At 35.9% G+C, this 15747-nt stretch overlaps 1 protein-coding gene and 2 long non-coding RNA genes across 7 annotated transcripts in view; all 3 read left to right on the forward strand.

The window, feature by feature from the left end:
* The first annotated feature begins 1456 nt into the window (after nucleotides 1-1456).
* Nucleotides 1457-6854, forward strand: LOC122077427. 5 transcript variants are annotated; one of them, XR_006139792.1, is made up of 4 exons: nucleotides 1457-1855; nucleotides 2566-5352; nucleotides 5441-6121; nucleotides 6212-6854. It is a non-coding gene; the product is annotated as an uncharacterized LOC122077427 (long non-coding RNA). The 5 variants fall into 5 exon arrangements; XR_006139795.1 differs by having other exon boundaries at nucleotides 6368-6854; XR_006139794.1 differs by having other exon boundaries at nucleotides 5441-5797; nucleotides 5890-6854.
* An 816-nt stretch (nucleotides 6855-7670) lies between these two features.
* LOC122075819 lies at nucleotides 7671-10065 on the forward strand. The gene is made up of 2 exons (XR_006139357.1): nucleotides 7671-9732; nucleotides 9826-10065. It is a non-coding gene; the product is annotated as an uncharacterized LOC122075819 (long non-coding RNA).
* A 3228-nt stretch (nucleotides 10066-13293) lies between these two features.
* Nucleotides 13294-15747, forward strand: part of LOC122075772 (spermidine synthase 1) — a gene marked incomplete at its 3' end in the record, with an annotated part of 5248 nt that continues 2794 nt past the window's right edge. The window contains 1 exon segment of the mRNA XM_042640936.1: nucleotides 13294-13870. Within this exon segment, the coding sequence (XP_042496870.1) occupies nucleotides 13645-13870 (226 nt within the window).

The raw sequence follows: 15747 nt of genomic DNA on the forward strand, positions 1-15747 counted from the left end.
TTGACAATGAATTTATTAGAAATTTTCTTATGAAAGTCAGGGATGTACGAGATATTTTTTTTTTCAAATTTCGAGGGTCACATGAAATTATGAATATTTGTAGGGGTGATACAATAAAATTTCCCTTAGTAATTTATTAATGATAAAACACCATGATAAAGTTTGATATATTATCAAGTCATTAAACTTTAGCATATGAACTACTAACTAGATAATATCTTTATACCATATATATATATATATATAAAAGAGGGGGGGGGGGTCTTCCCCTATCTCCCTTAACACTTCCTTCCTATCTTTCTTTGCCATTTATTCTACCTCACATGAATCATTCACTTAAAAGCACTTTCCTTTTACAAGATATTGCTTGATCTCGTGAGTAAGAAAGTGAAATCCATGTCCCTACGCACTTAATACATAGTTCACACCAATGTTAAGTTATCAGCAAGGGTTAGTCATCTTTACCAATAAAAAAAAAATAAAAAATCATGTTAATTTACATAAAAATATTGCATCAAATGATTTTAATATTTTTAAAAAATTATTTTGTACTCTTGCCCTAAATATTGTATTAAATAACTTTCGAATAAAACAATGGACAATTAAAAGAATACTGCAACTTCTTTTAATTCTTCACCTTGGTTACAACAAGTAGCATTTTAAACATGTGATCAATTTAAAACAATTTATACTTGGGCTTATTGTATAATCAATGAAAATAATGTTGGTTTGTTTAAAGTTGATTATCTCATGATATAATGCATACATAAAGCATACATTCGAGGGTTGCTCATGGGAGTGAAACATTCCAAGGAGAAAGGAAGGCAATATGGGGGCATTTGGACCAACTCTGAGGATCTCCAAAGCTTTTTTTACTAACCACGGGAAATGCAACTGGTTTTTACATAAAATTTCCCCTTTTTGGATATTCAACATTTTTTGACCAAACTTAACTTTTATCTTAAACTCCTTGATGAAGATGTAATTAATTTCTTAAAAATGTTTGTTTTTCAGTTTTTCACAAGGAGAACCTAGTTCTCTTCCCTTATATCCTATTTTGGTGTATATTCCCTGTTTCAATGCTTTTTGAAATATTACTTTTTCTCATTATTATTATTATTATTATTATTATATTATTATTATTATTATTAAGTATCATCTTAAACAAAGTAAATAACAATGATAAGAACACCCCCTTTGTTTCACCAAATTATTCTCAGACCCCCTATCGTTAATCACTATTAAAGAATATACCTTATATGTTGATGTCATCTATTATATTTTATTTTAAATATCAAAATACCCTTATTAAATATGAAGTACCTAAAATACCCTTATAATAAGTTATTATTTTTTCTCCCAAATGGATAGATTTGGACCACTGGCAATCGTTCAGAGTACCGAAGATTACAGTGGCAGCGGCAACCAGGCGAAACCTCTCTGACCATGAGTTTTAATGACGAGGGTATAACTAGGCGAAGCCCCTCTTCTTCGCTCTCCTCTCCTCTCTTCTCTACTTAAAAACTACTATCCCCATTATACGGATCACTAGATATTCTCGTAATTTTCTCTTTCTTCTCTAAAGTACTATCTCTCTCTCTCTCTCTCTTCCTTCCTTCCTTTTCAGTTCATTTCTATTTGTAATTTCCCATACCCAAGAGAGAGTCGAAACTATGTGTGTGCAGGACACAAACAAATTATCGGGGGAAAGAATGGAAAAGCAAGAAAAGAAATCATGGTAGGGGTTCTTAAATTCCCATGTCAAGAATTGGGAACAAGATTCGTCTTCAACGAGGAGTGCCACCGATCAGTGGTTTATTCAGGAAATGATTCTACCATATTCAATTCATCTCCTGTGAGTTTTTCAATTCTTTTCTGTACCTTTTTTGTTTTTAATTTTCATTTCGTTTATCATAGCAAATGAAAGAAAATGTTGATGAACGAACCATTTTTGCAGATTTAGTGAATGTTCGTATATGGTTTTTGGTTATGAGCTTCCTTATGTTCTATTTTTCCCTATTTCTTGGCTTATCTGTCTCTCTATGTTGGGTTTTTATTTATTTGGGATTCTTGTGAAGGGTTCTTGTCCTACCTTGTTGTCTCCGTATAGAATCATCAGTTTCAAGATTTTGGTTCGCATTAGCATGAAATTGAGTTCTCCACATCTTTCTACTCAGTTCAGTTTCAATTTCCATTCAATTATTTTGATCGTAGCTTCGATCGTCTTTGGGTTAAAACATGAGTTTTAGTGAGAAGGGTATAACAGTTATTTTGATTCTTCACTTACCAGTGACTGACGGTAGGGGGTCTGAGAATAATTTGGTGAAATAGAGGGAGTGATCTTATCGTTGTGGCATTCTCCAGGGGGTGGCACAATAAATTTCTTAAAAAAAAAAGTGAATATCATCAAACTAAGGGCCATTTGATTTCTCAAATGTGTTTTTTCATTTTTTTGTGCTCATTAACGGAAAAACACCTATTTTTTTGTTTGATTTTTCTGCTACGTTTTACTTATTTATAAAAATAAAAATAAAAATTTATGTCTATTTTTGTTGCAAGAAACAGGAATGAAGAAACACCTATGAATTGCTATTCTGTTTCTTTGAAACAAAAAGTGAGGGGAAAAATTCATCAACACCCGATAAAGTCATGACCTCCTAAAATCCTTCTCACAAAAAACCCGACAGAAATGGCAGTACTCCATATCTGGCGCTCAACTCTCTGCAACTCTTGCTGAGAATCTCCAATGTTGGCGACTCCAAGGAGATGATCTCCCGCTACAACTGTCGCTGCAAATCTAAAGATTCCTTGCAACTCCTCCGTTCAGGTTGGAGCTCCTCCATCGTCATTCAGGTCGTCAAGTTCTTAAGGTTTTGAAGCTCGAAGGTGTCTCAAGCTCCTTAAGGTCCCTTGCAACTCCTCTCTCATCGTTCAGTGTATTCCAAAGTCCCTGCAAGGTAAAATTTCGATAAACCACTGATTCCAGTACTGTAATGGTGGGGATTTGGGAAATAGAGGAGTTCGTCAAATCAAAACTGGATTAATGAAAATCCCAAATGGGAAACTCGGTCAAGAAGAGATCGCAGTAGTGTTGGAACAAACTCCTTCAATCTAAGACATCTTAATTTTCCTCCTAAGAACAGAGACAGAAGAGGGATCCTGCCTCAATAAGAGGAGTGATGTGATTCTAGGTCGCATGTTTTCAACTGGTCAGTTACTGTTTGTTGAATCGCACCACCCTCAACTGAAAAATCCTTGGGTCCATTGAATCAAACTGGTTAGGGGTGCGCAACACGAGCACTCTTCCTGAAATGGGTATATGTCGAAGGAAATAGTTTGTGGCCAGGCTTCTCACCCCCTACCTCCACCGTAAGAGGGTGTTTCCAAGTGTTTCTGCACTTTGATCAGATAAAAAAACCTGCCATGTTTTGAATCAACAAAAGTGCACAAAATCACTATTGGGTCAAGGAAGGCATGCATCCTTGTGCTTTGATTGAATAAAAAAGCCTTGGTAGTTTAATGGGCACTGTCAAATTTTCTATTCACTAATTACTGGGAAAGTTAAGAGCTGGCACGGTCCATGATCAGATGCTTAGATAGGATAATTAACGTAAAAGAGAAAAGAAGTCTCTTAAACACCATCATGGGTAGGCAGACCATACTCCTATAAAGGTATAGGGAAGCTCATCCCTTGTTCATTTCCAAGATACCATGGACCCAAGTCTCGTCTTTCTGAGTTTCTAAAGGCCATAGGGAAGGCATCCTTTGGCCTAATTGAATGCAAAACCTTCTAGTTTAATGTTCTATTCACTTGTGAAAGATGATGTCAACATGTTCCCGTAAGGATCTTACACATGTTAATTTGTAGAAGACCTCATTTGTAGAAGATCTTCCAAAGTGATATCCAAGATATAATTTCATTAAAGAGGTTTTCTTCAATTTCTACTATGAATGTTTTTCATGATCTGACTAGAATGATTATTTTGCATTTTAGCATTTTCTGAGATGAGGTGATTAATAGAATTCAAGAATGTTAAGATCAGCAATCTCTAGATAATGATACTGGTGCAAACTTGTGTAGACAACAGAAGCATGGAGAATGGCCCAAAACAATAGATTATATAGCAAATGGGTAACCTACTTGGATAGCATGTGTAATATTGTTACTACTATGGTGAGAGATGCAAATCCTCCAAGTATGATTATATACATTACATCTTAGAATTAAATGAACAAATGACTTCACTCCTTGTTTGGACTTTTCGAATAGCGTCAACTTTTCAAGGCTCCCACAATTAAATTCCCATCACAGTCTATACAGAAAAGAACAGAGCATTGTTGATAATGCAACAAAAATATTGGGGCTTATTTCAACCAAAATAAGAACCTTAAAAGTTGACCATGTGGATCTACTTTTGAGGAAAATAAAACAATTCATGGTTGATCTCCTGTGCTGATCACTCTGATCCTCTTGTTTGTTTACATCTTTTTTTTCCTTTGAATGATAGTGTTTGTTTGCTTCTTTTGTACTTTATTTTGTTAATATCCATCATTGAAATTAGTACTGTCTAGTATGTTCTTGCAAGCTTCAGCCTTGCTTTGCTTATAATAATAAGCATCAAAGCAAGTAAAACCATGCATGATGAAGGTTGGAGGAAAGAATTCTTGCCTTTGGCTATATCACTTAAGTGATGGGTCAATTCAAGCAATATCATGGGATTGTATGATTTGGCACTATAGTAATGGGTCTAAAAAAAAAAAAAAAGAACATTTCACAAAAATTTCATCTTTTAAAAATTCATTTTTTGGGGGGCGAAAGTGTAGCCAAGCTTGTCTCCATAGTAGGCATCTGTATTTCAAGTGATTGATTTCTAGAGAGATTTCCTCTTGTCGTTGTTGAATTCTAATTTGTGAATGTTCAATATGCATATTTGATTGTGAGTTGATGATTCTTAACTTCTACATGATTAATGTTTCCTTTGTGTAGACAATATGTCATATAGTGGAAATCCTCCTCCTCTTCCTCCTACTCCTACTCCAACTCCAACCACAATCCTTTGGAATGCTACTGAGTTGAACAAATTCATCAACTTAATGGTTGATACTATAAGGAATGATCAGAATTCCAACTCTGCATTCAGTAAGGTTGGGTGGATAACATTAAAGTATGACTAGAAGCAACTTTCCAGCGTTCATTTAGAAAAGAGCAACTGTGTAATAAGATGAATAAGCTACGAGATGACTATAATAGTTTCAGGCGGTTGCTCGACACTATAATATTTGGCTGGGATTCAAATACCAGGACTGCTACAGCCTACAGCTGAAGATTCTGTTTGGGAAAATGCTGTAAAGGTAATACATTCCTTGAAGCAATAGTCAATGAATAAATACTTTTTTTTTTTGCCAACAGTGTATAATACCGGATTATTTTGGATTATAGGCAAATCCAACTTGGGCCAAATTCCGAAAGAGTAGACTTCCATGGTGCCAGAGTTGTTAGAGGTCTTCTCAGACTCAAGTGCTCGAGGAGATAGAGGAGTATCTCAGCTTATTGCTGGGAAGCAAAAGTTCATCGACATTGATCTTGACTTTGAGGATGAGAATGATACACATGATTCCTCTTAAGATGTAATAGGGTTCGATGATATAGAGCCTACAGATGTTGATGATTAGTGTTGTATTTCAGAAAGTGTTGCACGTTATGGTTCAAGTAGCGAATGAAACAATCAGACCACATAATTTTGATATGGTCCCCTCAGAGATTCAACATAACCCAAAGTTTAGCCCTTTCTTCCAGGTAACCTTTTATGATTTATGCTAAGTGCAAATATTATCAATTACTAGTTAATGAGCGAATTCTAATAGATATCTATATTGTGTTTCATTTAGGATTGTATTGGTACTATTGATGGCACTCATATTAGCACCATATTACCCAGATCAGAGCAAACCCGATATAGAAATTGGAAGGCATTGATCACACATAATGTTATGTGTGCTTGTTCGTTCGATATGCATTTTACATTTGTGTACGCGGGCTAGGAAGTCAGTGCACATGATGATCGGGTTTTTGAAGAGGCGAGATCAAATGTTACCTTAGGTTTTCCTCATCCTCCTCCAGGTAATTCACAACAAACAAATCACTTGTACATTAAGTGTCTTTTTAGACTAATATACTCACTTGTATAAAAGTTATCCATAATACTTGAAGGCAAGTATTATGCTGTGGACTCAGGTTACGCAAGTCAACTTGGGTATTTGACATCCTTTTGAGGATAAATGTATCACCTATCAGATTTTAGTGGGAGAGAGAAGGGGTGCAAGACCGCCGAATGAGTTGTTTAACCACAGACATTCCTCCTTACAGAATATTATTGAAAGAGCCTTTGGTGTATTGAAGAATAGATTCCAAATCTTACAAAAAATGAAGGGTTACCGTATCGAGGACCAAGCTAGCATTGTAGTTGCATGTCGTGGGCTTCACAACTACATCAAAGGACAAGTTATTAAAGATGATCTTTTTGATAAATATGGATGTGAATGGACTGTGATTGATCAACTAAATCCTCCTAATCATCAAGACTTCATTGCTCCAACTACAAGTACAAATCAGAGAAGAGCAAGACAACTGTCAATGTTGAGGATAAATATAGCAAATCAAATGGCTATATCAAAGGGAATGCCTATGATTCCAATTGATGGACCTTGATGTTTTGATTTTAATGACTTTATGTTAGTTGCTACCATTGATGATTTTATGTTATTTGTTAAATTATATGTTACATAATAGAAAACTCTATGTTCTATTTACTTATGTCACATTTAAAAAGATATTCCCTATTGAATCTCTATCATATTGGGTTTTTTCATTTTAATCCTCTATCCCTTTTGTCAAAATTCTATGGCATAACTGTAATTAATGATACATGCATAAGAAACCGTTTCTAGAAACATGTGAAATCAAACACCATTGTCTAACGAAAACATTTCTTGAAACGGAAAAATCAAACACTTTTTTGAGGTGAAAAAAATTGTTTCTTGTTTCCCGTTCTGCTGTTTCTAGACACAGAAACGACGGAAACAAAATCAAACGGGCCCTAAGGCACTATTTGACAACGTCCCTTAAGTTTTCTTGTTCCCAGAAACAAAGAAACAGCCTAAAAAGCGTTTGATAAAGTTGTTTCGTTTCACCTGTTTCTAGAAACATAAATCAAAATGTATGCATATTTACGATTCTAGAAACGATTTTGACGAAACAAGTCCGACCTGTTTCGTCGTTTCTAGAAACGAATTTGAGAGCAAAAAAAAAAAGGATGTTGTGCCCGATAAATCTCACAACTATTTAAACCTAAGAGAGGCAACCGAACCCTCTCTCCCTTTGGGGCATCCGATGATACTATTGGGTTTTTTTAGTGACATTATGTCTATAAAAAATATTTTGAGAAAATATTTCTCAAACACCAAAAAATCATTTTTTGTTTCTGAAAATTTAAAAGATCGTTTCTGTTATTTCTGTGTCTAGAAACAACAAAAATATTATTAAACGGTGCCTCAACTATTTCATAACATTTTTAGAAATGGAACAAAAAGTGTTTTGACAAAATTATTCCATTTCACCTTATTTTAGAAACATAAATAACAATTTATATCGATTTCTGGCTAAAGAAACAGAAACGACGGGACGACGATGAGGACCAATTTTTAACCCAAACCCCGACATTTCTCCTTCGACATTTGAAGACGGTGCCTCATGTTCTCTCTTTGCCTCTCTTCCTCGCTCAAACGACGCCATATCGCCGGTGAAATCTGCCTCTCTCTCTCTCTCTCGCTCAAACGACTCCATGGCTCCGGTGAACCTGGTCTCCGACTCTCTCTTGCTGAAACGTCTCCATTGCTCTGGTAAAGCTGCAAGAGTAGCTCCGGTGACTCTCTCGCTCAAACGACTCCATAATACTCTTTGGAACTCGGGATAGAGAGAAAAGACGAGGAGAATCCAGAGGATTTTGAGAGGTTTTACATAGGGTTTGGTTCCTCGCTTCTACAGGTACGATTTTGGTTATTTATGTTGTAATTTTAAGGATTAGTTTTGTCCAAAAAAAATTTCTTCAATATGGACGCCATTTTTTGGCTCCTTTATTGAGTCGATCTTTAGGTATTTTAAGTGCAGAAGAGGTGGATTTTGCTCTGGATTTTTTTTTTTTTTAATCTGTAATGTTGTTCTGATCATACTCAGAAAAGGGGTTTGCTCTGAATTTTCATCTCTGTTTAATCTGTATTCTCGCTGATCTTTGGGTATTTTAACCCATCCATCATGCATTACATTATCCAGCCTGGAGCTTAACTTGCATGTTGGATTTCTTCTTCTTCTTCTTACTCTGAAGCTTAACTTGCATGCCTGGAGCTGCTCTTGTAATTTTTGTGAAATTTTGAGTCGATGTTTGGCTATTTTGAGCCGATCTTTGGCAGTCTCAGGTGCTAGTGCAATAGGGTGCATTGCTAGTGTATGTGGATGTCAATAATGTAATGCATGATGGATGAGTAGGCATGAGTTTCTTCTCCATATTGTCCTTGATCCTCTCTGTGTTTGCCTCACTGGTTATGCAATATCCAGTTCATTCCAGCTTATTAAGTGGGTAGTCTCTGGGATTCAGACTGCAGACCTGGGTTCAATGCTCATCTTCAGCTCCAACTACATGCTAATAAGGCTCTTTTTGCATCGTGAGAGTCCAAACATCCATAGATCGGCATCATTGTTTTAGTTAGGATATGTAGCCCTATTGGCATATTAACCCTTTGGTTAACTAATTACCCCATCTCAATAGAAATTAATCTCCACAACTTTGGGAATTGCTTTACTAACTCCCCCCATCACAATAGAAATCAATGTTGCTGTACCTTTAGACCTGCTTGAGAGTCTAACCTTTCCTGTATTAGCAATATAATAGTGGCCACACTATTCCCTTTGGATTCATAAGAGCACTGCATTGATTCTGCAGAGACACCAAATACACTAGCTCTGCACAAAGATTATATTTCAGGTTTGACCATTGCAAGGAAACATCATAGCACAAATTATGTTACTTTGCATTGTATTTTATGGATAAATCTCTTTAATAGGTACCTTTTTCTGGTTTAAATGTTCAGAAAACTGCAACCCACGGAGATGGTGTTATTAGGCTGGTTAATGTGTTTTGGTCCATGGAGGTAGCAACATTCTTAACAAATCAATAGGGTACAGTGCTAGTGTATGTGGATGTCAACAATGTAATGCATGATGGATGGGTTGACATGTGTATGCATGTAGGCATTGTAAACAATAATTTCCTATACCCAGAAACGGATTTCTTTCTTCATTTCTTCACTTCCTCTTTACATCTCTTCTTCTCTCTTCAAAGAAGCCATGGCCTTCACTGCTGTTTGGTTTATTTGGGTTATGTTCTTTTCTTCTTGGCTATGGAGTCCATGTTGAAGCCTCTCACAAGGTTTTCTTAAACCTTCAATCTCATCATAACAGTATTGCAGCAACCCAGCAGCCTTATAGAATTGGCTACCATCTCCGACCAGCCAAAAACTGGATCAATGGTAACCTGTTTTTCATTTTCAATTTTTCTTCTTCTTCTCTTCTTTTTTGTACCTTTTACTTTCTTTTAACTAACTTTTGATTTATATTGTGGGCAAGTCTGTGATTCTGTAATGGACTCATAGGTATCTTTGGATAAACAAATCCTAATGGTTAAACTCTCTTTGGAATTAAATTTCTTTTATATGGAAATTAATGACTTCTCTTTATGTGTTGTGGCTGTAATTTGTATTGTTTTTTATTAGGCTGCACTGGTGTATGAGAAGACAAGAATACTGAAAAGCGATATTGAAGTCTTGAGAAGACAAAAATACTGAAAAGCGATATATTGAAGTATTTGAGGAAAAGCGAAGGATATTTACAGATATCCTCGATGCAATTAACAAGTTAGATCTAAACAAAGGATATTTTGAAAATGGTGTTGGACCAAATGATTATGATTTTCTTTAAAATTAAATAAATATGGCATTTTAGATTGTTTTAAACAATTTTTTCCTATAAGAAACGTTCCAGAAATGGCTGTTATCAAACAGCAATGTGTGCGAAAAACATTTCTATAAACAAGGTTTATCAAACACCTAAAAATCCGTTTTTATTCCTAGAAACGAAAATTTATGTTTCTAACGTTGTCAAACGGTGCTTAAGCTTTATATCTTGGTTTCGCCCACAAAATAACAAGCACAATAAGTATCATTCAACATCATGACCCAACTCCCGACCACAAAGTACCATTGCACTCCATGTCCCAACTCCCAATCACAAAGAATCCCATAAAATAAACAAGGGGTGAGAATTTACAAGGTGCTCACATGTGTTGGAATCTTGCCAACCTAATGGTTACATGATAGAAAATATCACGCACGTATATAAAGGGGAGAGCGGATCAGGTTCACTTACACAAATGTATGAGAATGGCATTGGTCCGTGGATTTAGAATCAATTTTCTCTCTTCATTTAATAGATTCTAAATCCACTTAAATGATTCTAAATCCACGGACCAAGTTTGTACGAGAACATTCTCATGTGTGAACCTAACCAAGGATGTAAGAGAACATTCTCTTGCGTGAACCTGATCCGTTCACTATAAAGGGACCCATATAATTAGGGACGAGAGAGAAAGAAATTCAATAGAGAGCAATATACTCGTTTCCCAAAAAATGAATCATACTAATCGAAAATCTATAAGATATAACTTCAAAACTTATTTTAAAATTAAAATGACATTGAAAAGGCAACTGCAAGCGTAGATGGTTCGTGTCTTACTAGTAGATTGCATGCCCCTATACGATCTCTGCTATTTTCACCTTTTGCTATAAGTCTATCGATTGATTATTCTCTACAGTGAGTGCGATGGTGCAATGAACATCAAATGACTGAGATCATTTGAGCTCATGTTTTGAGTTCTTCTTGACCATCCGATGCGCCCTACAGAGGATGTTTTTTCAAGTCTATCGCTCTCTCATTCCCTTAAAACAGTTAGATGGGTAACAAACAGGGCCATGAGGCCATCGGATCTGGGACACCATGACCTAGCAAAGCCCATTTAATAATTGGTGATTGACTTTAATCTATGTTTATGCCTTAAGTTTCATTTAAAAAATAAAAATAAATAAAAAAGGGAACAGTACACTAAACCGTCATCGGTCTTGGACTGCCGTCAATTTCTCTTTTATATTTCTTTTTGACCCGTCAACATTTACTTAAAAAAGAAAGAGGAAAGGGAATCTCGTGTGGGGGTGTCACGTCACGTTTGGACCTTTACACCCCAATAAAGAACACTCACGGAGGTATCCGATACACCTGCTGTTAATATGGGTATTTTATAAAAGCCAATGTCTACCAAAAAAAAAAAAAAAGCCAATAGAGTATGAGAGGTGAAGTTTATATTCAATTAGATTTAACCCTTACACTCTACCAGGTGTTATAACGAAGAAGAAAAAAAAAAGTTGAAAATGAACAATGCAATAGAACCCAAAATTTGAACGAATTGACAAGTTCACACTCAACGTGTCTATTATTATTTGGACTTATCCCTTTTGTGATATTCTTTCCATTTAATATGGTGGAGAAATATTTCATTCCCAGAATCAAAGTTAATGAGGGAAACCCCAAATTTACTTTAAAAAAAAAAAAATGAATCTAGTGTTATCATTATTCTCTCTATAAGTTCGAGGTCCAACATGTTCTTCACGGTCGTGAATTCAGGATTTGCCCTGGTGATTGGTATTGATCTTTTAGAATCAAATTATTTTATGACATCTAAAAAGGTATATTTGGTGGAAGAAAATTCATTGATTAGAATATGGGTTACACAAACAATCACCAATCACCGTTATAAAGATCAACTAACCACGGAGTGGGGACATGCCAAAACATCACCCATTCTAACTTCACCGTCTTCTGGGCCAAGTTGTCAGCAACAAAGTTGACAGATCTTGGCCCACTATGTACTCTTTTCAGCTTTGGCCCTCATATGCCTCCATCATGATCCCTTCGTGAATCCTTCCTTGATTCATTTTGTGTGTTATTTGTTTGACTCCTAATGCCCCCTCCCCCACTCCCCCACTCCCCCACCCCAAAAAAAAACTCCATTGCTTTCAATATGGATTAAGTTGTTAGGATTGAATTGATTGTGAAATTGAATTGGTGGCACAAAAAATCGAGGGCAAAAAATTAAAAACAAAAGATATAGGAATATTGAGGCCCAAAGCATCTAATCTAGCTTGATATTGCCTATCCATATTAGTGTCGACGATGATCGATATTGAAATCAATACTATGAACTAAAACCTTAATTCCCGGACATCCATCCAAGTGCAACGATGGCGGTGGTGAGGGAATGCCTCCTTTACCTTGTGTAAAAGGAAATTCTTCTCTAAATTAGTTGTTAATATATATATATATATATATATTATTCTCACAAGAGATCACCATCTACCTAGTCGTGTGGCCCCTATGCTAGCACGAGGGCCAATGAGAGTTTGTGCAAGTGCATCTATATGAATGATTTTTTTTTTTTTTATTTCAAAGGAGGTGAGGCAATATGTGCCCATAGTGTCCACATTTGGCACCAATACTGACATTGATATTGATATGAACAGGTCGTAATATCCAATCTAATCCAAAAAACCATTTTTTGACCAAGAAAAGCTATATTTGATCGTATCAACCTATACGTATTGATGCTGATATGAACCGGTCGTAATATCCAATCTAATGCAAAAAACCATTTTTTGATTAAGAAAAGCTATATTTGATCGTATCAACCAATACGTATTGATGCTGCATCAGTATTAATCACAATGTAACAGGCAATACAATACCGATAACACTAATCTATAGGCCCAAGGAAAGAGTTTAACTCACGAGTCATGAGTCATATGACCTCTTCAATTAGATATTAGGATTTCAAGATTGGGGGATTTGGATCAGAATCAATCAAAACCCTAATAAAGGCATCAAAACACACATTCTAAGACCAGTCCAGAGACTCCAAAATCCACACGGACCACACCGACCAAGTAGAAACCCTAAGATCCGAAGGTTATTGTTAATGCAAAACCTAAACGAAATCAATCAGTGGCAATTATGTAAAATAAAGGAATATCATGGGCGATACTATATTCTGACACAAAGAGTCCCAAAGGTCTCAACCCTAATTGAGAGTTCTATGATTTGCTTTACGGCGATCCCCATCCTCTGCCCTTATTTTTTAATTGGATGAGTGAGAGTCCCATGATTTTCCCTACATTATATTGTGTACTTGAATAGTAATAATTGCGTTTTCACTGGGGATTCTTCTTAGTGCGTCACTGCTCGAGGGAGTATGAGCCGTGAGGAGTGAGGAGTGAGGAAGCAGAGATAGATATCCTTTCTCTTCTCTGCCTCTTATGTCACTTCTTTACATTCCATAATCTTATCCCTCTCTGACCCAGAGTTTCCTAGTCCCCACGATCGTTTTTAGTAGATTATAAGATCTGTTCACTTCAAAAGCGAGAAGAAAAGTTTGTTCGTATCTGGGTTTTCTCTGTTGTTATATATATAGACTTGAAGGAAGGGAATCCATGGATATAGACAGTACTGTCGCTTCTGCTCCTAAAGTTTCTTCTTCTGATTTGCCTGTTAAGAGGCCGAGAGAAGGAGAAGGAGAAGTTGAAGCTTTGATTGATAATAAAGAGAACGGTGTCTCTGTTTCGTCTGTATCTGTTGAGATGGAGAATAGGAAAGAGCCCAATTGCATATCTTCTGTTATCCCTGGGTGGTTTTCTGAAATTAGCCCAATGTGGCCTGGTGGGTTTCTCTTGGACTCTCAGTTCTTTGTTTCTTTAGATAGTATTTATCGGTTTAGATGTTTCTCTGTTGTTATTCTCATAATTTGGTTCTGCATTCTTCCCTGCTTTTTAGGTTTACGTTTGTTATGATTACTGGTATATGCCCCATTGTTGCCTTTTATTATTCTCCACTGCGTAGTGATTACTGTTTTTTAGTTTTTTTTTTTTGTTTCCTGGGTGTTTGCTTGAGTTTTGTCTGGTTTCCTGTGGCTGGTTCAATCTGTCTGGACTGGTCTTTGTTGCAAACCAAGTGATTTGGCGTTGAATCTCATCCTCTGGATTACCACTTCTTCTGTTTTAGTTGTGGAACCGTGGATTGCAAATCCCATATGATCATTGGTATATATTTTTTGGGCTGAGACTTAGATTTTCATTATTTTTTCTGCATGTATTGTTTCTACTATTTGGTTTGGATGTTGTATTCGAAAGTAAATTTGTTTGGATGTTGGATTTGCAACGTTTGATATTGATTGCGACTTGAGGTTCTTACCTGGGATCCTTTTAGTTCAAACGTAGAAGAGATAGAGAAAGAGAATTTTACCGTAAAATAGGAATTTCTTCCATTTGTTTTGACGTAAATTGAATATCATGTTCTTAAAATTTTCACTGAGCAACACTTTATTGTAAAATCCTTGGAAGGTAAGATTTCATATTGAAAAAGTGAGACCTAATGTTTTCGAAGACATGGGCTGCTCAGGATTTATCCTGGTTTTTCATTCTCTCAGATAATATTTGGATGGTTTTTTATGATTCTGGCAGGTCTTTTCAGTCCGAATTTGGATTTCCTCCTGGATACCTAGATAACCTAAATGAAACTTCTTTCTTCTTAGGGTTCTCTAGGCTTGTATCCAGTATGGAGCCAACTTCGAAGTATAAGTCATGGCAGCCTCCGACTGTTCCTGGTCCCTGTTGTCTGTAGCAGGGACGCGGCGGACCTCTCACTATAGCCTATCTTTCGATGCTTATGGGAGGGTGTGAAACTAATATTTTGAATCTATTGTTTGCTTTAACATTCCCCCACCCACACTCACACCCACACCCACACCCACACCCAAAAAAAATATGGTTAGCCTTGCTTTACCCTTAGGGGTTTTGTTTTTATATTGGAAATATCATTACTATATATGTCGATTGGTCAGATATTGCTCTCCTTTTTGGGTGGGTTATATGGAGACAGTATCTGCCACTAGCTATCCTTCTATAAGTGGAATTATATTGGCAAAGGTTGATGAATAGCCCGGTGGTCATGTTCTGCGGACAGCTTTTTACTTGTTTGCTGCTTAAGTGTGATGCTCTATGTTCATGGTTTTCCTCTTTATGACTATATTTCAGAACATTTATATTGACTTATTGTTATTTTAAGTGATTGGTTGCTAATCTTTGTGGATTGCTTAGTTATTTTATATTGATTATATGTGTAACAGAACACTCTGTTCAGGTATAAGATATTAACAATTTTTTAATCTTTTTAAATATATCTGCATATTTATTCTACAATATCCACTGCGACTCTTTGATCCTTTTTTTTTTTTTAAATAATTTTTTGTTTAAAATGTTGCATTCGTTCTTACTATTATTTTCGAAGCTCTGAATAATTTTTTTGGTTGATTTACTTTTTCAATGCTGTTTGTTTGGTAGATGGCTTCCTCTTCATTTTCCTAATTAGTGCCTTTTTGTTGTAAACGATTACTTAAACGGATGTGATGTTAATGGAGCAATCAACTGAAAATGGAAAGTAGAGATTAGTGGATGAAAGGGAAAGCCGGAAGTCATAACTGCTATGGTGCTTTCATATTTTTGGTACTTCTTTATTTATTTATTTAAATTTTTTTTTTG

This window comes from Macadamia integrifolia, chromosome 4, assembly GCF_013358625.1.
Source record: "Macadamia integrifolia cultivar HAES 741 chromosome 4, SCU_Mint_v3, whole genome shotgun sequence".
In the NCBI taxonomy this organism is placed as follows: domain Eukaryota; kingdom Viridiplantae; phylum Streptophyta; class Magnoliopsida; order Proteales; family Proteaceae; genus Macadamia; species Macadamia integrifolia.